The 22438-nt window shown below is 36.5% G+C and overlaps 3 protein-coding genes and 1 long non-coding RNA gene across 7 annotated transcripts in view; 3 read left to right on the top strand and 1 right to left on the bottom strand.

Annotated features, from left to right (window-relative positions):
• The first annotated feature begins 190 nt into the window (after positions 1–190).
• On the top strand, positions 191–4097 carry LOC148392291 (uncharacterized). Its single transcript, XR_015860718.1, has 3 exons — positions 191–439; positions 695–882; positions 3888–4097. It is a non-coding gene; the product is annotated as an uncharacterized LOC148392291 (long non-coding RNA).
• On the bottom strand, positions 1734–7342 carry ebag9 (estrogen receptor binding site associated antigen 9). Its single transcript, XM_088386575.1, has 7 exons — positions 7198–7342; positions 6710–6804; positions 5889–5970; positions 5384–5536; positions 4682–4792; positions 3864–3955; positions 1734–3678 (listed from the first exon to the last, which is right to left on the bottom strand). Exons 2-7 carry the CDS (start codon positions 6790–6792, stop codon positions 3561–3563), a joined length of 639 nt encoding a protein of 212 aa, XP_088242701.1. The 5' UTR covers positions 6793–6804; positions 7198–7342; the 3' UTR covers positions 1734–3560.
• Positions 7343–7942: 600 nt separating this feature from the next.
• ttk (ttk protein kinase) lies at positions 7943–16945 on the top strand. The gene is made up of 25 exons (XM_088386569.1): positions 7943–8082; positions 8621–8705; positions 8775–8997; positions 9216–9322; positions 9389–9532; positions 9998–10109; positions 10194–10263; positions 10361–10482; positions 10621–10708; positions 10814–10922; positions 11034–11256; positions 11624–11730; positions 11851–11994; positions 12253–12374; positions 12889–13046; positions 13207–13336; positions 13637–13729; positions 13870–14027; positions 14211–14362; positions 14459–14583; positions 14703–14777; positions 14870–15046; positions 15551–15647; positions 16453–16538; positions 16617–16945. The coding sequence occupies exons 2-25, from the start codon at positions 8621–8623 to the stop codon at positions 16695–16697; spliced, it is 2988 nt and encodes a 995-aa protein (XP_088242695.1). The 5' UTR covers positions 7943–8082; the 3' UTR covers positions 16698–16945.
• A 286-nt stretch (positions 16946–17231) lies between these two features.
• The window catches only part of bckdhb (branched chain keto acid dehydrogenase E1 subunit beta), a 39851-nt gene continuing 34644 nt past the window's right edge, over positions 17232–22438 (top strand). For 2 of the 4 annotated variants that reach the window (XM_088386573.1, XM_088386572.1), the window contains exons 1-3: positions 17232–17635; positions 19466–19543; positions 20311–20379. In XM_088386573.1, coding sequence (XP_088242699.1) covers positions 17440–17635; positions 19466–19543; positions 20311–20379 — 343 coding nt within the window. In that variant the 5' untranslated portion in view covers positions 17232–17439. The remainder of the gene's footprint in view (positions 17636–19465; positions 19544–20310; positions 20380–22438) is intronic. The other 2 variants (XM_088386571.1, XM_088386570.1) reach the window with 1 other exon arrangement.

Here is a 22438-nt window from a genome sequence, read left to right as displayed (position 1 = left end):
GTTGGCAAAAATCCTAAATTATTTAAGACGTTCACATTAATATATAAAAGGGCGCTATCCGGACTTTACCCAAACAGCATTCCCATGCCTGTTCAGCTTGGATAAAGTTTTCTCAGTATTCTTTTTTCACATCTTTTAAGCGTCAACAGGGTGAAGTGCATTAAATCCACTGTCACGTCAACTAACAGAGGCAGAGATCATTCAGTCAAAATATACACGAGTCCCCCTCCAGACCTGCAGGGGGAAGAGAAAAACCACATCACAATTCAACAAACTTCCTGTCAGATGCCAGGGGCATATTGTCTACAGATCAGCATGTGAGCTCAGCTGGGGGAACAAACAAGGAAAAGCCTGTTAGTGAAAGAAAAAAAATGCTTAAACAGAGAATGCAAAGAAAAAAAAACAAAGAGACTCCTCAGTTCCTGGTCAAACACAACTGGTAGGAAATAGACTTAGATGCTATAGTTCTAAGTTTGGTTAATGCTTAGTTTGTTTGAAATGTTTGGTTTGAGCAACAAGATGTGTTCATCTGAACTTTGAAGTATTCCCAAAGTGGATCTTTATGTTTTGCATATGCTTATGTTTAAATGCTGAGTTAAGTTGCTCATTTTCTTTTACTTAGTTACTTATGCTTCATATTTTCCTGGTATATGTATGCAATTCCTGAACTAATTCAATGTTTTCTTTGTTTAAGGTTATCAACCTAATCACCCTCTAATTAACCTTGCCATAGACTGCAAAAAGAGAAAGAAAAAAAGGAAGATCTGAGTTGTTCTTGCAATGCCCTTTTTCTAGTTGGGGCGAAGAACTGGGGAAAATCAGGACAGCTTGACATCCACTTAAGTGGTTGTCTCTGGAGCTGCAAATCTGCAAACAAACCAGGTTAGTGCCACATCAGCTACTATTTCTGTCTACCAACACTTGTATTCAGTCATGATGTAATTAATGACAAGTCTAACACACACAAGAAAAATATGATAAAGGAAGTAACAGGAAGTAATCCTAATGTGACGTCATTGCACTCTGCCATGTTGTGCTATCTCCATGTTATATCATCAAAATATCTTAGTTCAGTAAGCATCCAGCCTCAGTCAAAGGATGCTGTAACACCCTCCATGGTAGGCTTGTATTATGATCAGATGATTTTCAAGGCCAAACAGGAAATATTCATACTTACCATTCACTTCTGAAAATGTGCTGTCATTTGTTGAATCTGTACCCACATTTACAATAATTATCTGATCTGAGCCAAATTAATAAAAGCAGGCTGGCAATTTTTTATTTTAAAGTCATGTTTAAAAAAAAAAGTTTTTCTCACCGTCGCTAATGTGTACTGTGCATGGCTGAGTTATTGAAAATACTAAATTAATGCTTAATCTTTTAAATGTTTTTGAAAGTTATCGAATAAAGTTTTCAACACTTCATTCATACAAAATACTCTTTTTTATTTTTCCCACCTTCAAATTCCAAATTGTTTGCTTGATGGGAAAGTTGTAAAGCAACTTCAAAAATGAATTTTCTTTAAATACCACCTTTTTTAAATTATTATACTGCTGCTAATTGACAGTATTTTTACAGCCAGCAGAAAACTTCACATCTACAAAATAAAAATGTAATTCTTTTTCTTGCTCAGTTTACATTATTTCAATTTTTTAAAACCAAAACTGTGTCATTCATTTGCACCATCTTTCTTTGCAAACTCTGTTACAGAACTGTGTTTGGTCATTACAACATCCGTTACAACTCAATTTATTTAAAAAGCATATTATTCACCTGAATCTTACACGTTTATTCAAAATGCTGCAAGAGCATATTTGATGATGACTTTAGTAACAGTCCTGTTTTTAATAGTCAAAGCAAAACAATGTAATGTACATCAGAAAGAATATATATACCATAAATCAATTTCTTTGATTGAACACACCAAAAGCACCATGCAAACCACTTAAACAGGGAGCGCTTATTGCTTCAGAATGTAGTATATTCACAAAGGCTGCTGCTGTAAAGACTTGCTTTCTTTATTCAAACCTGGTCATAGTCTTATTACTAAAGCTGAATAACAATTGCCAGTATGCTTAAGCGATCCTTGATTTCGCACCAATCTCTTTCAGGATTGCAAACCACAGAATTGTAAATTTCACTTCACAAAGGCTGCCAGTGAAAGTCTAATCACAAATGGGGGGCTTTACTAAGTTATGTAGCTACTGAAAATGATCTATTCCTCATAAATGGCATCTATATAACACAATTCCAATGAGGTTAGGTTGTTGTGTAAAAGTGAAATAAAAACAGACTTACAAATTCTTTCCAACCTATATTCAATTGAATATGTCACATAGTTAAGAAATTTTAGGTCAAATTATTTTTTTGTGGGGTGGGTGAGAGGCAAATACTGGCTCATTTTACATTTAATGCCTGTAACATATTGCAAAAACCTTGAGCTATGGGCATGTTTACCACAGAGTAACATCACTTTTCCTATTAACAACACACAATAAGCATTTGGGAAGTAAAGACATTCATTGTTGAAGCTTTGTTGGTGAAATTGTTTCCCATTTTTGCTTGAAGTCCAACTTCAGTTGTTCAACAGTCTCTGTTGACATTCCATCTGCACTAACACACCTCCATATCATCACGGATGCTGGCCTTTGAACTGGGATAGAATTCCACCTACAAAGTTTGAAAACTTAGTGTACTCACTTCTCAAATGCCTATTGAGTGATTTAAAAAGGAAAGGCGATGCAACACAACAGTAAATGTCCCAGGTTTCTTGGAACATGTTGCAAGCAAAAACTCAAACTGAGCGATATCAACGTTATCAATTTGAACAAATATATCTCATTTGAATATAGGTTGAAATTGATTTTGAAAATCATTGTGATCCGTTTTTATGCTTTACACAATGTCCATGGGGTTTGTATTTGTAATATTGACTAGTGACTGCATATTTTTCCATCAGTCTGAAGCTCATGTTAATAGCTATGTTGTTACCATAGGAACCCACAGCTTTAAATTACAAGACAGCGTATGCTATTGTCTTTAATTGCTGATTTTGCAAGGGAATTAAACCTTTTAAGCAATGAAACATAAAAACAAAAACAATAATTAAGCAGACCAATGTCACAGATAAACAGCAATTCTTAAAAATAATTACACCTCTTTTTTAACCAGTGTGGTTAAAAATAAGATAAAGAAAATAAATTGTACACCATATATGAAAAAGTTGTACAATACAGATTTGAGTTTATTTACACACCTTGACCAGGACCTGTGCTTACTAGCACATATACCTAATAGACAGGGGATGGATATTGAAATTCTTAAAGAGCAAATGACTCACAAACATGGTAGAAAATGCAGTTTGTGAGCAAGCCCAAGGATTAATTGTTGCAACTCAAAGATGGACGAGAAAAGCGGCTAAACAAGAACAGATGACTGAAAATGTAGTAGTGCAGCACTTTGCAGAACTTTGGATGGTTTGATGATTTTAAACAAACTCACAACTGATTCAGTGTCTTTCCCTTGAGATCCTCTGGCTCAAAACTGAGCACTGGCAAATGTTACGAAAGCTTAACCGCCATCTTCTGGTCTTTCTTCATCATCCTCTGAGCCTCTTTTTCCATCTTCTTCCTCTGTTGCTCCATGGACCGCTTTTCTCTATCAGCCAATTTCTGTTGTCTGTTACAAGGATTACAGTTTACAAGATATATAGATCAGAAAACATGTTCATGTGAGTTTGAGTGCAATAAACGTCACCTATTTTTGTCCCCTTATTAATACACAGTAGTGGTACATGCTGCTATCTACTGGTCAGAGTGAACATACACGCCCATCAGCTGTATGTACAGTTATAGATGCTTTACCTGAGCACCTCCTCTGCTTCCCAGGTGGCGTCAGACTCCTCCTCCCAAGCATTGGTGTCCCCCTGCCAGGTGTCCATTTCGCCAAGCTCTGCCTGTAGAAAAAAAGACACTGAGAATTCAACAGCATAAATACAACAGAATGACATCTCACTGTTCTGTTTTCGCATTCAAACAACACAACCACCCACAGACCCGGTTTGGTAACAAAATAAAGGTGGACTCTTGCCACTAAAACTACGAACTTTTCTTTTCATGTCACGCATCAAATGAAGTGCTATTTAAAAACAGAACACATCATATGAATACTTTTACTAAAATTTCTAAGAGGTGGTGAGGTTGTAGGGAAGCCTGAAAATCTTGCTGCGACTGTTCAGACTAAAACAGACATACTGTAATGGCAAACTGACGGTGAATGACAAAACCAAAGAATTTCTAGCACCTACTTTATGGCATGCAATTGTATGTTTTTGTGTGTCGGTCTGTCATATTTAGCTTGAGCTAAAGTTTTACTCCCCCTACTTTTTTAAATCCGAATTTGACTTTAAGCTCTCTTATGTTCATGCACAACCATTGTGCACCTTTTCACACTGCCTGTGTGAAATGTCAATTATTTTTAATGAAGGAATGGATTTTTTTTTTTTAAACAAACTCATTGATTAATTGGAAAGAAAATATCAACAAATTAGTCATTTATTAGAATAATCATTAGTTGCAGCCCTACATTTACTCAACAACAACGTTACCTTCACTTTCATGTCTTTCATGGGTATAAACAGAATGCATGTCTGAAGCTTCAGAGATGATAAAGGATAACTCACTGAAGGTGGACAGAAAGTCATCATATCCTGAGAGACTGCCAGTCTGCTGGAGAAACCTGCTGACCCATCAGGCACCAGGTAGTTCAATGGCTCCCTTTTCTTTAACACTATCTGCAAAGTGGAACAAGCCATACCGTAAAACAGAAATTATAAAGCATTAAATGTTTTTTTGAATCTGCAACTAGACAGATTTATTTACAATACATACGTATATAGTAACATAGAAATTTTAAACAGAATTCGCCATACACTGCTGATGGCAAAAATAGAAAATACATCTCTTTGTGGCGCCTTGCGTGGTGGTCTTCATAATTCGCACTTACCCTTTTTTTTTACTTTTTTCTTCACTAAACTCAACATGTTGCCATCTATTAAATAACAGCATATGTACAGAATGCAGAAACTTCTGATGGTTTATCTTTAGCTCAACACACCTAAAAATATGCAAATAAAGGCAGTGCCTTGTCTTATAGTACGACTTACAAGAAACACTTTCATAACTCATAATTCCTGAAGCGTGTCCATCATATTTGATGTGATACCTAATAACTAAATTTAACAATGGCATTTTAATGAAGCTGTGAATAACAAGTACTGCATTAAAATGTTTGATAAAGTTCATATAGCAGCATTATCAAATCATAATTATATAAAATTATAAAGATTTCTTTGTGATGTAATTATGATAAAGATATAGCCTACCTTCTGTGTTTTCCTGATGGTTGGTGCCATGTCTTTAAAGTAGTCGGGCTCTTCATTCTCAGTGGGTTGAGGGGTAACGTTTCCATTACCACCTTCAATCTTAATACTTGTTGGAGCATCTTCATCCCAAGAACTCCATTCTTCAACATCTGGCTGTGTGCAGAGAGGAAAATTATGTGTTAATATTCACAGAGTTCGGAAATGTTCGCAAAACATTTGACAGACGTTCGCTAACAGTTTTTGTTACTATTCTTGTCGCAAGAGAAATACTGGTGAACGATTGCGACCTTGAACAAAACCTGCCGAGAACGTAACATTCGCTGCCTTTGAACACACTCCCAATTGTTTGCCCCTGAGTGGGATAGGGAAACTTTAAGAATTTTCAAACACAAATGGGAAATACAGTGTGATAACAAACCTTACAGTCTGTCCTTGTGTTGTTGTTGTTTTTTTCCTTCTTACCAGGCTATAGTAGATGATTAATTTCACAGAGTTTACTACTAACCTGTTTTGGTATGGATGATGAGAAATCCACTGTGGTCGGGAGAGTTATTTGATCCCCACTGAGCTTTCGGCCCCTTCCACTCCTAGTTTGTTGGCAAACAATAACAAAAATAAAGGGAAGTAGTTAAACAGATAAACAACAATGTGCAACTCCCCCCCCCCCCAAAAAAAAAAAATTAGGGTTAGGGTTAGGGTTAACATACAGAAATTGGAGGGTGGTCCTTGAATATACAGGAAAAAACAAAAATAAATACTATTTATTGTTACAGCTGCAACTGTTGTAAAATGCACGATATAAATATAGTTGTATGGTATTGTATAACAAGGGACTGTAGTCCCAACCATCACTAGTTGGCAGACATGTCTTAGTTTCACTCATTCTGTTCTATAGTACAGTACATGAGGAGGCCTAATAATCTTTATGCGATCCCTTTTAACAGAACAAAATAAATAATGAAGTAATTTTGTTTGCTTGTAACCCTTTCTTCTTGGTTTACGTTGGTGGATCTTTCATACATGTATTGAAAAATGCATTGTCAAAACATAAATGTTGCATGTTTGCACAAATTTAGTTAATATTAGAAATAGTATTTTGTCATACATTTGGTTAGGAAGTACTATGTGGCCTCGCAATAGCAGTGATGAAAAACTGTGCCCTCTGCCAGCATTTAAGATGCCCATCCCTGGTGCAAAAAATGGATGGATGGAATGTTAGGGGAAAATCGTTCAATTACTTATGCCCAACCACTACAGCTATCATATTAGAATAATACTGATACAGTTGTCCAAATAGCTTGTTTGAAAGTTTTTGTAAACACTTACCTGCATATCAATCTCTTAAAGAAAGACAGCAAACTGGCCAGGCATGTGCAGATCTTAAACAGACGGAATTGAGTGATGGCCATGACGAAATTGAGCTGGTGAAAAAATAATCATTTTTATCATTCTTGTGGATTTGCTGTCAACTATCAACAACTATATTGTAATATTAAACAATGTCAATATCAGGCAAAGCACCGAATGTAGTAAAGAGAACATAGAATGTAACGTTTGTGCATTTCAAGGCTCTCCAGCAAGCATTTTCTTTATTATCGATGGTTTCAATAATTCAGCCACAAGCGTAAATTACCATATGCAAAGCTGATATTTCCTTTTGTGTTGCTGACGACACAAGTTCATTTATGCTGCATGCTAGCTTAGCCAATAGAAAAGCATTTTATTTCCAAATCCCTCAGTGGCCTCGTGGAATGTGACTAAATTTGCTAGATATTAAATGACGGCGAGGTCACAACCATGAAAGAAATACATACTCCGCTGCTGTTTCATGACAGAACTCTAATGTCGTGGCTCATCTCTCTTGCGCAGCTGCCATCTTGGAGCTCAGTTGGGAGGAGCAGGAACAAGGAAATAAGAGACGACTCGCAAGCTGCCTTCATTCATCCATTCATTAAGTGCCGGAGTTCGCGAAAAAAAGATATATTTTTGCGTCACTAATCAAAATTACTCATTAATTTTTTTAAATTAAACAGATTCTGGCATTGAGGATTTATTACACTGTAATAAATATGCTGTAATAATTACAGCATATTTTGATGAATTAAGTACGTCGCAACCTCTGTTATTATTATTAGTATTATTATTATTATTGTTATTATTATTATTATTATTATTATTATTATTATTATTATTATTATTATTATTATTATTATTATGATGATGATGATGAGTATTATCAGCGATGTAATGCTGCATTCGTGGGAGGTCGGTAAATAGTTTGTTGTTCACGATACATTTTTGCCTCCGGCTTTTCTTCCTAATCATTTCCTAAATTTATAGAAATAATAGAATATTGTATCTTTCTTACATTTCACCAAATAACTTAAGGTAGGAACACAACGGCATACCTTCATGCAGTTATCAAAAATTACGTTTTGTTACGTTAAGTTATTTCGAATAACAGATGTATGTTTATAAACGGTAAATTGTGTTTTGCCTTTTATGTATTTTGGCATTATGGGTTCGCCATTATCGACTGACGTCATATTAGCTCAATAGCGTCAGCCCAAAGTAGCCAATCAACACGCGAGTCAAACGGAAGTGCAGTATTTAAAAACTTTCAGTTGAGTTTAGGACGAAAAACATCGCTCGACCTAATAACTCAGTTAAAAAGGATTAACGTGACTATCATCTTCACGGTAAGAGTCCCCAAAATATATGTAAGGGTAATAAAAAAAAGAACCATCATACGATTCGTCCATAGAATAAAGTAACGTAGTGCAATATTTGGAATATTGTGTGTTTGGCGCATCTTAAGACAAGGCCTGGTGTTAGGGGTGGGGTGACTTGTGTCTTGTCTGACATGTTGGCAGTGGTAGGGCAAACATATCGTTCGACTTCGGTGAAATAAGGATTAACGCTACTGGCATGTTTGCACTTTGAGAGGCGACAAATTATTCAGGCATAACAACTCATGCGACGCGTCGATAGTAGCAACCTGGCGTGATCAATCGCTGAACAAAATCGTTAAGTCATTTTGCGATGCTCAGCCACGTTAACTGCTTAAAATCTCCCCTGCAGTTATTTTTTTCCCCTTTGTTGCTGCATCCATTCATTGTGAACTGGTTCTTATTAGCCAACCTGGCTACAAAACAAAAACAAAAAACAGCTAAATACAAACAAAAATACATGTACAGTGTTTTCTATGGACAGACATGTCGTTATCTCTCACTTTAGATGGAAGAAGCGCGTACGGAGAGAATGCAGAAACTTGCCATGGTTTGTCAACAGCTCAACAAGATTAAAAAACATCTCAATGAAGGTACTTTTAATGCTGTGTTGTCCTATCATCTACAGGTTTAATCAGCTCTTTGATTTCCATGACTTTCAGATGACACTGATAATATCAACCAGATCATCAGCTTAAATTCGTCTGAAGCTTGTCTGTCATACTTGATGAACCTGGAGAAGAAAGGGGACCCACACTCGAATTCGTATCATCTCACTCGACTCATCAATTTTTACTCAAGAGTGTTTTCAAATATGCCACTTGGACTACACTGCAAAAATGAGAGTTACGCCAGGATGTTAGTAAGATTTGCAGAGTTGAAAGCGTAAGTGACCTTGTTACAAATCATGTACAAGTGTTTTCCCTTCTTTTTAATACTACTACTGTGATACTGTATTTCTAAAAGGTGTGATTTACCTATTCCGATCCTTTGATTTCTGTATGTATTTGTGGCAGAGTTTAGGACCAGGCCTTTCACCCATAAGACATGCTTCTGCCACACAATGCTATTTTCATCTGATGATAATGTTTTTCATTTCGTAGAATTCAAGATGTCAACGAGGCTGAGGCCAACTTCAATTTGGCAAGGTCTCATTGTCAGAACTTTGCATTTGTTCACATCGCACATGCAAAGTTTGTGCATTCTCAAGGTACAAACATTTTCGTAATAGTGTAAATTATCACATAGTATCTGACATCTTTTTTTTTGTCATCAGGCAACATAAAGAAATGTGTGTATATATTGCAAAACGCAATTGAACTGGGTGCCGACCCAAAAGAACTACTGGAGACTGCCTTGCTACGTTTGCAAGGAGAAAAACATCACAGTTTCCCTCCGGATGACAAGGAAAATTACCCATGTAAGAATCTTTTCTTTCATCTTACCAATTAGTTTCTTGAGTTACCCATCCAAATTTATTTATAATTTATTTATTTATTTATTTGTTGTGTTTGAACAAATTGTACTGTGCATGGTTGACACTGATAGTTGATTGTAGTCTGTCCATTTTGTGGGTATGCATTATTATTTAAAGATGAAAATGTACAATTAATTGAGGTTAGTCTTTGTCATGCGTGCTCACACATTTACGTACTTTGTTGTCCTATCACCTACTGTGCACAGCCTTAAATTATAGTTCATCGTGTCTTTAGGCACTTTATACACTGCATTAACATTGAAAATATACACGTGTATTTGTCCAGGTTAGGGTGAGAGGTTACTCTATTAGTTTCATTTAGAAGTGTCCTCTTGGAATTCTGATCGAACATATCAGTCATTAAAACATGATACAAAGTTTATTAATTGTCATTGTATTTTTTTACAGATTTGTTAAACAGTACTGCTCATGATGTTAAAAAAGTTTCAGAGTTCCAGAAAGTAAGCAGGATATCGGATGGGACGGGTGAATTGCATCTGTCAGGCAGTATCAATTTAGGGTAAGGTGAACGACTACTTCCAACTTTGAGCCTGCTTCTTTCCATTTGGAAAAACATGTCACTTTTTTGTTCTCTTAATCACAGAAGTAAAATACTCAGTGTATCATCAGACCAGCTGCAGAACCGGATGTCTGCATCTCAATGCAAGAGTCTGGTGAGAATTCGATTCCTCTGTGTTCGTCTTAATTGCTATTTATTAGAAGTATATTTGTTGGTGTTGAAGTCTGTTTTTTTCCCCCTTTATATATTAGCCAGGCAGAGTTCCCAATGTTCCTTCCTCCATCCCAGAAAAGGATTGTGATGGCGTTGGTGATTATGTCAATGAGAGCCCATCAAATAGCACTGATGGATTAATTATAAAGAATTTATCCAGGTATATATTCAACAAAATTACTAGTTACAAATTACCTGCATCTTTTTTATAATTAAAAAAAGTACGGTCTAAAAAAAGCAAAATGAGATATGCACAACAACAAATGTGTTCTGTGTAAATGGTGTCTTTGTGTTTCAGGCAAACGTCTGGTTCTCATGAGAGCACAAAGCTTGGGTTATTCTCGGCAAGGAAAGCCCCTGAAGATCACCACTTGGACAGCTTTCCGGTTTGCATTTTGTTTTAGTATTCCTGATCACAGTTTTTAGTGCTCAGTTCAGGAGTGATGTTGTAGCAGGGGTTAAAAAAGAAAAAAACATGTCCATTATTGCAGACACCATCTACTACCCCGGTAAATGGCCCTTTTGAAGTCCAGGACTCCGTGGAGCCCATGATTACTCATCTTGATGCGGATGATTCAAAGAATACCCTCAAATTAGATGGTAATAATAAATGATGTTGATACATGCCTGCATAATACTGGATTGACCAAAATGTGTTTCTTTTGATGGGAGGGGGTGACTTTTGTCTGACTTTTAGCTTTGTCTTTGCAGATGTAACTTCCGATTTTGAGCAAGTCCTTCTGTCAAATTCCCTTGAGTCATGTTGGACTTACCTGGTTAACCTTGAAAAAGGAGGCAACCCTCATACAGACATCAACCTGCTTAATAAACTCAAGGATTGCTATTCTAAAATTTTCATCCGTCTGCCCATAAGACGATACAATAAGAACTCTTGCTATGCAAGAGTACTGATCAAATATGCAGAACTTAAGGGGTAAGTGTTCACGTACTTTTACTGCGTTACCCTGTAGTGTGTTTCCTAACCTTCAATAATGATCTGAATCATTTCGATTTACTCACACTTTGATATGCTCATAATGGAATCTGGGCCTGTTTAATTTCACCTAATGTGGATATATTAGTAGCCATGACTTAATGGGAACCCTGCTTACGAAAGGGTATTATTATATTGTATGTGTTCAAACACATACAATTGACTGTTTTATAAAAAGATATTTATTTCATGTTTAACAGTGAAGCAGTGTGGGAGCTCCTGAAGTGACATGGGGGAAAATGTTTCCCATTCCAACGGTCTGTTTTTGAAACGTTTCACATTTAAATGTTTTGTTTTTCTTTTAAAGCATTGATGACGTTGATGAAGCTGAAGACCATTTCATAGTTGCAAGATCCCAGTGCAAATCATTTGCATTTGTGCATGTAGCTTATGCTCAGTTTGTGGCTTCTCAAGGTATAGTAATGGAACATTTTTTATTTTTGCCTGCTGATTAAAACAAGCTGTGAAAGCGTGACAGTTTGTTTGTTGATTGTAAATCAATTTCAGAACACTCTTTTTGTCCTCTTTATTCAGGTAATGTGAACAAGGCGATTTCAATACTGCTCAAAGCTCAGTCATTGGATGCCAAGCCAGCAGAGCTGCTGGAGGTGGCGTTGCAGAAGCTGAAAGCTGGAGAGAAACAACTTGTTTCCACAGGGAAAGAGCAACTCTCTCTAGGTATTCTTGAAGCCAGTTATTGGAAGGTCTGGACAGCAATGACATGCAGAGGGCCATGAGCTCTCATAGCCTAATTCAAAGCCTAACTGCTTAAAAGGAGAACTCATTACTGGTGACAGCTTGTTTTAGCAGTTACGCAAATCTTGACTTTAAAATTAAAACCCTAGTAAATGTCAAACCAGTAATCAGCCCATTCCTAGTATATATTTTTTTCCATTCTTTTTTTTAAATTAACTTGCCAACATTGTTGAATCCAAGAATCCCAGCTCCCTGATAAGGTTGCTGGAAACCAAACCGTGGAAGATCCCAAACCGGCCAGCAAGGAGGGTGTATCAGTTGGGGAATGGAAGATGACAACTCAGAAGGATGTAATTGCAGAGGTTTGACATCTTTATACATTTTCTGTAAAATGTTTTGGTCACCAGACTGTGTGTGACTGTGTAGAGGACTTCTTATTATCAAAGGCCTTTAAATTGGTCACATAAATTCATCAAATAAAAAATGTGTATGGCCCTTAAATTATTCATTTAAAATACTACTTGAAAAATGTATTTACGATGAAAAAATTGGCGTCCATGACAAAACCGCGCGGAATCAAAGTGTGTAAAATTGAGGTTTAGGTGCAATTGGAATGTCAACCCTGCTAACTTTAGTCACAAAAGAAACAATATTTTTTTCTTAAAATCCATGAAATTGCCTAATACGTTTGGCGTAATGCTGCAATTGCAGTCTCAAGGTCACCTAACTAGTGTCAGGCTGGTCAGTTGAAGACCGTTTTCATGATCTGTGATGTTTTCAAGCCAGAACAGCCATTCCTAATTTGCAACCTATTTTCTAATTCAACTTCCTGTCAAATTGAACTCCTTTTTGCATGCTTCTTCATCTTCTTTTCAGATGAAACGTGTAACACCACCTGATTCCAAACGTGTAACACCACCTGATTCCAAACAGATTCCTCATGTTGTGAAATCCATCCCGACTCCATCTCTTCAGCTTCCATCGACATTAAATCTACGGACTCCAAATAACTACAGAAACACATGTGCAAATAGGTAATAAAAACGACAGTTGAATATCATTCATTTATTTGTCTGTGCATTGAACACAAAAACTCTTTAGATTTAGATGACAATTGTGAAGCATTATTGTTGTGTGATTTTTCTTTTCTATTTTTTTTAATTAACAACTGTTACAACTAACTTCTATTTTCAGCTTTATTACTCCTATTGTAAAGAGAGACCCTCCAGTGATGTGTTCATCCAGAGATGCCGCACACAGAGTTGAACCTGTTCAGCAGCCTTGCACACCTTTGAATCACTCAACTGGATTTCACATTCCACAGGTACACCCTTTTAACTTGTGCAACAACTGTATAGTAAAACCCTGATCACAATTCTGATCATTTGAAGTACGAAAGTGTACCGGAGGAGGGAAACATCTAACAATCTCCACTTACTTCCATTTCCACTTTGTATCACATTCTGTCTGGATATGTGTTACCGGTATTTCAATTAAATAACACAATTCAAAACTTACTATGTCACTGAAAAATAAATCATTTAAAATAAAAGTCAATCAAATTTGGTATGACTTAGTATAAATATAACACAAAACTGACACACGTATTTTCTCATACCAACAGGCTTCCCTCACATCACTGTCAAATGACTCCATTACCATTAAAGGCAAGCAGTTCTTCATTCTTAAAATGATTGGACGTGGTGGATCCAGCAAGGTAAATGATAACAAAAGGAAAGATATGATGAAACTGTGTTGTGCATATAACTCACTTATAATAATAATAATAATAATAATACATAGTCATTAGTATTCATCCGTATTAGCAAAGTCTTGACTTAAAGATATTTTTTTTAGGTGTACCAGGTCCTGGATCATAAAAAACAGTTGTTTGCGGTGAAATACGTAAACCTTGAGGAAGCAGATGCTCAGACAGTGGAAAGTTACAAAAATGAGATTGAACATCTGAATCACTTGCAACAATACAGCGATCAAATCATAAAGCTCTACGACTAGTAAGTACACAGACTGCTTGGAAAGAATTCCATTGTATACAACAATGAATTATTCTTTTCATCACTTTAGCAGGTCTGGTTTTACGATCTCACAAATTTTGACTTGTACTTCATATTTGAGGGAAATACATGGAAATGCACTGTGTAACATTTTTTAATGTTCTCACGGTCCTGTTTTTGCAGTGAAATAACAAACGACTACATTTATATGCTGATGGAGTGTGGCAACTTGGATCTAAACACTTGGCTGCGTAATCGAACGACTGTCAATCCACTTGAGAGGAAGTTCTACTGGAAGAACATGCTAGAAGCTGTCCATACTATTCACAAACATGGTGCATATTTTTTTTCCTCTTATTGTCCCTCATTAGACTTGCCAACATGTATTCATTTCAAACCAATCTTATGCATACTTTTTCTCTTGAATGCAGGCATCATTCACAGTGACTTAAAGCCAGCAAATTTTGTCATTGTCAATGCGTCACTAAAGCTCATTGACTTTGGCATTGCAAATCGCATGCAGCCTGATGTAACAAGCATTATGAAGGACACCCAAGTAAGAGCTGGTTTTATAGAGTAGTTAAAAGTCAATGAATGTTCGATGTACAAGTGAAATAAAACATGGTCAGAGTAAATGCAATTAGTTATTGTGTAATAGTTGTCTTTCAATCACAGGTTGGAACCCTGAACTATATGCCCCCTGAGGCAATTAAAGATACTTCATCCCAGCATGGAAAAGCACGCTCAAAAGTACTTTTTCTTTGTTTATTCTACATAATAAATACCTTTCTGATTGCAGAAGTGTGTCTGGTAACCTTTTGGGTGTTTGTTTTGTCTCTCAGATTAGTCCAAAAGGCGATGTGTGGTCCCTTGGATGTATCCTGTATTGCATGACCTACAAAAAGACTCCATTCCAAAGTATCACCAATCAAATCGCCAAGCTGCATGCCATCATTGATCCCAAACACGACATTGAATTTGCTGACATCTCAGAGAAGGATTTATTGGATGTTTTGAAAGTAAGTGGCCTGAAACTATACACACTTGTATTGGTAATTATTGTATGCTGCAAGCATCGCTCCGCATTTCAATATTTACATTTTGCGTTCATATTCTCAATTTTACAAAAGACACTAAGGCTGCTCGATTATGGGTAATAATCATAATCATGATTATTCTTTTCAATATTGAAATCACAATTATTTACACAACAATGTATTTGAAATTAGAAAAGCATTTATTGAACATGTTTGGATCAGCATTTATTGAACATGTTTAAAAAAAAAAACTGTTAACAGTGTTGGGCAAGTTCATTTTCTACACAAACTAGTTCAATGTTCAGTTCACAAATTTTAAAATAAATTTTCAGTGCATAGTTCATAATTGAAAGTTTATGAAGTAAGTTTATGGTTCCAAAAATTGAACTAAAGAAATGCATATATATATATATCGGCTAACCTCTTCTGTGCTGTGTCATGAAGCTGATAAATTTGTAACAGCTAATATGGTCTTTTGTTGGACAGAGGTGCTTGGTACGAAATCCTAGAGAGCGAATATCCATCGTGGAACTGCTGGAGCATCCATACCTGCAACTTAAACCACAAGGTTCTCCGGAAACAGGTATTGACATTCAACACACTAATGCATACAGTAGTACTCTACATGATTAAGCTGTAGAATTTACCAACATTTCTGGACTGCAAAGCACACCAGATTTAAATTTAGCCATAAAAATATGTGCATACTGTTTTCTGGCTGCTTTGCTTTACTGGTCACAAAACTCTGTGTTATGAAGTTCTGAGTATTCAGCCTTATTAGAAGCATATGTCAAATAACATTTCTGGAAGAACCTGGAAAAATGTTTGCCACTTTGTCTAGCATATTTTTTAGCCAACAATACATAAATACGTTTGCGAAACTACATTCACCAGAAGTCTCTGGTGGCTAGAATATATCCCACCGGGTTGTCGTGGGGGTTTTCTATGCCATGAAAATGAGGCTCTAAAGCGGCCGTGCCAGCACAAGATTCCCATCCACGTTTGTTGTCATGTCCAAATTTTATGCCCCCTCATCTCGCTATTTCATCTCCTCTGTGACGTGTCTCACGGCTGACCACAAAAGGTTCTAAAGCGGCGATGCCAGCACGAATGTGTCAGGTCCTGCATAAAAGGACGTGCAAAAAAGTGTGCATAGCACAGTAAAAAAAGGCCGATGATGTTTGATCAATTATAGTAAAATTTTGACGAATAAATATTAAAAACAGAAAGACCATGTTATTTTCATTATATTTATCTCTGAGATTTACACTATCAGTGAACTTTGGGTGTTAATGTATCCCCTATAATTTGGAATGTAGTGTAAGTCAGAATTAGATTCAAAGGCTCATTTTGTTGAGAACCATGTGACACATTTTCAACTCTTTCAGAACGTCCATGCAACAGTGATCTCAAGAAAATACTAACTGACCTCGCAGCCCTCCAGTCTCCCAATAGCATCATCAGAGCTGCTAATGTAAGATTTACTTAATAAATTGACTGCTCTTTTTCTTCAGCCATTTCATCATCTCACACTGTGTTTGTCTCTCAACAGAATCTGGCCAAAATGTGCAACAGTGGCAGGAAGCTGGATGTGGCAGAGTGTGCAAAGTCAATTAGCTATGTAGAAAAATAAATGTAAATAGGTTTGTTTGTGTTTATTCTGGTTTTTGTTTTGTTTTGTTTTTTACTTAGATACAATGAAAATGCAAATTCTGCAAGATATTGAACAGAATTAATGTAAAGAGGTATGCTTTTTTGTTTGTCTTATTCTTAAATGCTAATTCTGCAAAATATTGAACAGAACACTTTTAGAGATAAAAATGTCCATCATTTCATCTTCATTTCATTGTCTGTTTAAATAAATTTACAGTATCTTCCTCATCATGTGTTCAAATAATTTCAAATAGTGCCGTGCAAAACTACAGAAAGGTTCACCGTTACACAAAAGAAAGTTACAGGTACATTTTTCCCGGCTTTGATTCGCAACTCAGACTCAATGTGCTTTCCGATTGAAATGTGCTTTCCCACACTCCCCAAATGCAACATTATAGTCTATTCATATCCTACATCCGTGGTCAAATGATATAAATGATTTGCGTACACGCCCCCTCTTCTAACCAATCAAACCACAGTATGTTTCTGAAATGCCCATGCGTAAAAAATAAAGAGGGTCCACTTTTGCAACAGTGATACTATAGAAACCACTGACATCAATGCATGATTTTTTTATTGGTAGAAAAGTAAGACTTTATAAACAAAAACAAAATGTTACAGATCACTTATTTTATCAGCTAAGGCGCTCTTATTTATAGAGGTGGTTAGTTGTAATAGACGATCTTCGTAGTTTAGTTCCGTATTGACGGGTCACAACAATAATGGCGGCTGCAGCACGACTTTTCCTTCGAGGTGTATACTCGAAACTTTCTGTCTCCAGTGTATCGACGGTACCGCAAAGCCCATTTGGACCTGCATTGCTGAAACTGTCACCGAACTGTGACTCCAATCCCAAAACACAGCGTAGACATGCAGCACACTTTACCTTCCAGCCCGACCTCGTCCCGACCCAGTATGGTGAGTAGCTAGCAGCTGTTCAGCTAGCTTTTTCCTCTGGCGCTCCTAGCACAAAAAGAAGCCGTATTTTATTATCAGTCATATAAATTCTAAAATATCAGTTCGTTTGGAAAACCTTACTTTTTTTTGTTCGCGTAAAATATTAACCTATCTATTTAATCAGATCTATTCTCTTTCTCTCTTTTCTTATTGTTTTTGTCGTGTCCGATGTTTATATTGTCTGTTTATGTGTTTTACTGCTGGCAACAGAATCCCCCCCCCGTGGATCATTAAAGTAACTATTTATCCATATAGAAACTTCAGTTTGTTACAATTTTCATAGACACTGTTCTACACGGATTACATTTGCAAATTGACTTTTGATTAAATGGATGTTTGCCTCCTCCTGACAATAAACTGTGGGGGCAAAGAGTTAAAGCGACAATGAATATAACTATAGAATAACATAAAATCTACCTGTTTGTGTTAGTAATGCACTGAAATATGACACCACTGCCACACCTGGACCGTTTGTAAACTTGTCGATCAAAACTAGTTTCTATTAAGCAACAAAATTAAAACCCAAAAGTAATTTCTATTTTTTCCCTGTAAATTTAAGTACATACTTGACAAAAACTCTAAGATGACCCATGTCTTGAATTCAAAGCATGCATAATGATGGGTTTTTAAATCAAAGCAAAAAGAACCCAATCCATCCATCATCTGTACCGCTTGTCCCCATGAAATGTTTATTGATGCTTCACACTGTTTAATTTTCTTAGTAAGAATAGATGCCCAAATGTTTGACAAAACAGTTTAACACTGTATCTTCACAATGGAGCACTACATGGTTCTCAGTCTTTGTGTGTTTTTAGAAATGATCTTTTTAGTCATCAATCTCTGAATTAAAATATAATTATATTAATATAAAAAGCTGCCGTCAACTGAAAGCCCAAGTTTTTACTTTCCTACTACTTTACTTCCTAACAGGTACTGTCCAAATTCTGCAGTTTTTGCAATTTACAACCTGTGCGCTCAAACACTTTGTGCACTTCACTGAGAACAGGGTAATGTACTAAAAGTATTTGCCAACCGCCAAAACAAAACAGAAAGAAATGGAAGAAGATCATGGCAACTAATCTGTAACGTACCACTAATTTAGTTTGCGCTTCCTTACACCACCGCAAGTATTGTCAAGTATTGCAGCACTAAAAGGCACAATAACCAACCAGGATTCCTTAAGACACAGTGTGACTGGGGATTCTGGTTAAGGTCCATCCATCCATCCATCTTCTTCCGCTTATCCGGGGTCGGGTCGCGGGGGCAGCAGCTTTAGGAGGGACTCCCAGACTTCCCTCTCCCCAGCCACTTCATCCAGCTCATCCCGGGGGATCCCAAGGCGTTCCCAGGCCAGCTGAGAGACATAGTCTCTCCAGCGCGTCCTGGGTCGTCCCCGGGGTCTCCTACCGGTGAGGTGAAAGTAAAAAAGAAAAAAGAAAAATCCACAGTAGAAGCAAAGGTTTTGTCTAACCAAAACTCGTTTCCTGCCCTACTCAAACATTACCTTTAAACGTTCTTCCCTTAGTGGGATAGGCACTTTAATGATTCAAAATCGTTGCTGATGTTAACAATGGCTTATTAAATGGCAAACAATTAGAAGCTAGAGGTTTTGTGCATTCCTTGAAAATTTTCAACAGAATATGTAATTTATCAAGATCTAGCATGTGTTCTTTAAGTGTTCTCATTTTTAATCTTACACAAGTAACTGGGAGGTTAATATATATCTAATGCAAGAAGTGTATTAAGCAATATTTTTCTTGTTGATCTTTTTGTATGTGTACGTTATTGTAGGACCAACACAGAAGATGAATTTTTTCCAGTCAATTACGAGTGCCTTGGACAACACTCTTTCAAGTGACCCCACTGCAGGTATTTTGTTAAAATGTTTTTTTTTTTTTGTTTGACAGATTTTGTAATTTATTAGTTTTCACACAGTATATCATATTAGACAAAAGTCCTGTTAAACATTGAAAACAAGAAGTCAACGTAGTGCTTCTTTTTACTCATCCCGCTTTTAAAACAATATTACATATTCTACTGTTACAGTCAGAAAACTGAGAATATGAAGTTTAATATCCATTGCGACATGTTTTGTTGGTGTAACATCTCAGACACTTGTACTGAAATTCAAAAAAATGGTGCAGCTTGCCAGATGTTATCTAAATACGCTAGTGTATCTAGATCACTTGTAACAAGCCACACCATTTAGTGTGTTAATTAAAGTTCTCGCTGATAGTGTGCAAATTACCCATGCAGAGGGTGTGTGCACTTTTTTCTCGGGAAGTATTGTACACACAAAGAACTGCAATCTCAACACTTCATCAAATCATCAAATGGAAGAGTCGGTCTCAAAATTCTTTGTAAACCATTTTGCTGAAGAATGATGGACACCGGTGGAAAATAGTTGAATGCTACCGATTCAAAAACGGCTTGTTTTACTTTTTTGTTTGCGTAATTTGTGCGACTTATGCCAAAACCAACACATATGCCTTATTCATTAACAACTTCTCTTTGTTAAATCTGGGCCCACTTCACTTTGTCAATGTAATCAGACCCTAGCCTGCTTTCAGTTTTTATACGACTGTTTTACATCCCTCATGCAGAGCAAAATGTAACTGTGCGTTGATTATTTGCAGTCATCTTTGGGGAAGATGTGGCGTTCGGTGGAGTGTTCCGATGCACAGTCGGTCTGAGAGACAAATACGGTAAGTTTAAACCACCTCAATACCATCTATTTCTTCACCATCAAAATGAAACGTCGGCAGCAGCTTTTTCTCTGCTTTGTATTAATTTTCCACAAGGTGGCAGCAGAGTATTTAAAACCCCTTTCACTTTCTGCGGCTCCAGTTTGGAGTTCACTGTTCACCTAGAGGACCAAAAGGACCCTTTTGCAAATATTTCTTCAGCATAGCCCCAGAAACCCAATATGTGACAGTTCTCTATGAACAATACAACTGTAATTATTGTTAGAGTTATTGCCTATTGTATATACCTGATCATCTTATCTGTGTGGCATTGAAATTAAATTCAAAATTAAAATTAAATACATTTTGTTTATTGTACTGCTTGTAACTGATATGTCAAAGACGTACTGCAGGTATAAATACATTTTAGCCCTGACTAAAACATTAAGTTTAACATTAACCGCCACAGCATCATGATATCAATTACTTCTTTGAAACTTGAATGGGAGCAAGTTATTGTGACTTGTGTGTCCGTGCTCCAATCAGTTAAATGTCAGCTGTGAAAAGGGAACTGCAGTAATATGTAATGATTAAAACACGATATATAGCAATTGTTTCCATGTTGTGTGCATTTGAAAGCATTTAAGGGACAGGACAAAAGAGCAGAGAAGCAGCAATTGCTATGCCTGTGACTGGAGTTGTCACTAGACTGATGCATTGCACGTTTCTACAGCAACTGTTGAAACATGCCCCAGGCCTGTCTATCAACACTTAGAACAGCTCCTGGAGATGTGACGTGATTAAGCTGACTTCATCATTTGTGTATTTGACTGAAATCAGTAAGGCTTTAGTCGTTTGCGGCATTTGATGTTTGTATCGATATGTATGAGTAAAAAAAAAAAAGTATTAGTAATTTTAACACCAACGATTGTTAAATTACAGTCAAGTATGTTTTTATTTTTTTTATTTTTAGTCTACCAAGAAAGCCATTAAAGTAGTATGGTGGAGCCTTTTCAGCTCTTACTAGATAAACCGAAAGCTCTTATCACATGACTGTAATGTCATAAAGGGTCACATACACAACAGTGTACATGTGTGTTTTTGTCATTTCATTTTTATCTTAAATTGTTGTTGTATTGCCATTCTTTTAAACCAGCAGCCAAATTTCTTCTCCAAATAGCAACACTTCTGCTGATTTATACCATTCTCTTACGTGATGACATGCAGAGAAGAATCGTCTAAAATCATTGTCTCCACGTCTTTTCAGTTGATTTTGGTGCGTTTGCTTTGGTTGTGCCTTTTGATAATGTGGAGTCTCAAATCAATCGCACAATAGCTGGCTTTGCCTTTGTTTTCATTGACGTCAGAAATGTTGACCTTTTGAAGAGGGATCATTATTTTCCATCTCATCCTTGTGTACAGTGACAAGCGCAAAGCTGTTTTTATCCCTCTCACCACTGAAAGGGAAGGAGCACACATCTACCACCTGCAGCAACTATACAGAGAAGAGGTTAATGCAGGGCAAGCCACTATATGAATGGCTTTTATGATGTTTTCATCTTGGCTCTCCGCCATCACCTTTTTGGATCACATTATCTCACTAAAAATATACTATCAGGCTAGGTTTACACTGCAGCCTGATTCCAATTTTTTTGCCCGTATGGGACACATCTGAACAGTTCAATCCCCAAAAAAATTCAAATTCAACCAAAGCCTTTTTCATGTGTGGGTTTCAATCAAATATGTATGCGGCTGCAGTAGGGCTGCTCGATTATGGGTAAAAATCATAATCAAGATTATTTTATTCAATATTGAAATCACAATTCTTTACATTATGTTTTTGAAATTGGAAAAGCATTTATTGAACATGTCTGGAAAAGTATTTATTGAACATCTTTTTAAAAAAGCACTCAACTGTTAAGTCTTGGTTCATTTTCTACACAAACTAGTTCAAAGTTCAGTTCTCAAATTTTAAAATCAACTGGTTAAGTCCATACTTCACAATTGAAATTGCCACTTTATATGTGAAGGGAGAATAACATTTAAATACACACTGATAGCGTGGGCGTGCCTCTGAGCA

This window comes from Syngnathus floridae, chromosome 10 (genome assembly GCF_059516105.1).
Source record: "Syngnathus floridae isolate MCC-2025c chromosome 10, RoL_Sflo_1.0, whole genome shotgun sequence".
Classification (NCBI taxonomy): domain Eukaryota; kingdom Metazoa; phylum Chordata; class Actinopteri; order Syngnathiformes; family Syngnathidae; genus Syngnathus; species Syngnathus floridae.
This window is presented reverse-complemented; position numbering and strand designations above follow the sequence as displayed.

Bases quoted from the DNA above. Each gene is read 5' to 3' on its own strand.
- ebag9 (XM_088386575.1), bottom strand. From the start codon at position 6,792: ATGGCCATCACTCAATTCCGTCTGTTTAAGATCTGCACATGCCTGGCC. The intron at 5,537-5,888 runs GTTAGTAGTAAA...CTCTGCACACAG, and splicing joins CATCATCCATACCAAAACAG to CCAGATGTTGAAGAATGGAG. The intron at 3,679-3,863 runs GTAAAGCATCTA...TCCTTGTAACAG, and splicing joins GAAGCAGAGGAGGTGCTCAG to ACAACAGAAATTGGCTGATA.
- ttk (XM_088386569.1), top strand. From the start codon at position 8,621: ATGGAAGAAGCGCGTACGGAGAGAATGCAGAAACTTGCCATGGTTTGT. The intron at 8,706-8,774 runs GTACTTTTAATG...CATGACTTTCAG, and splicing joins TAAAAAACATCTCAATGAAG to ATGACACTGATAATATCAAC. The intron at 15,648-16,452 runs GTATTGACATTC...CAACTCTTTCAG, and splicing joins ACAAGGTTCTCCGGAAACAG to AACGTCCATGCAACAGTGAT.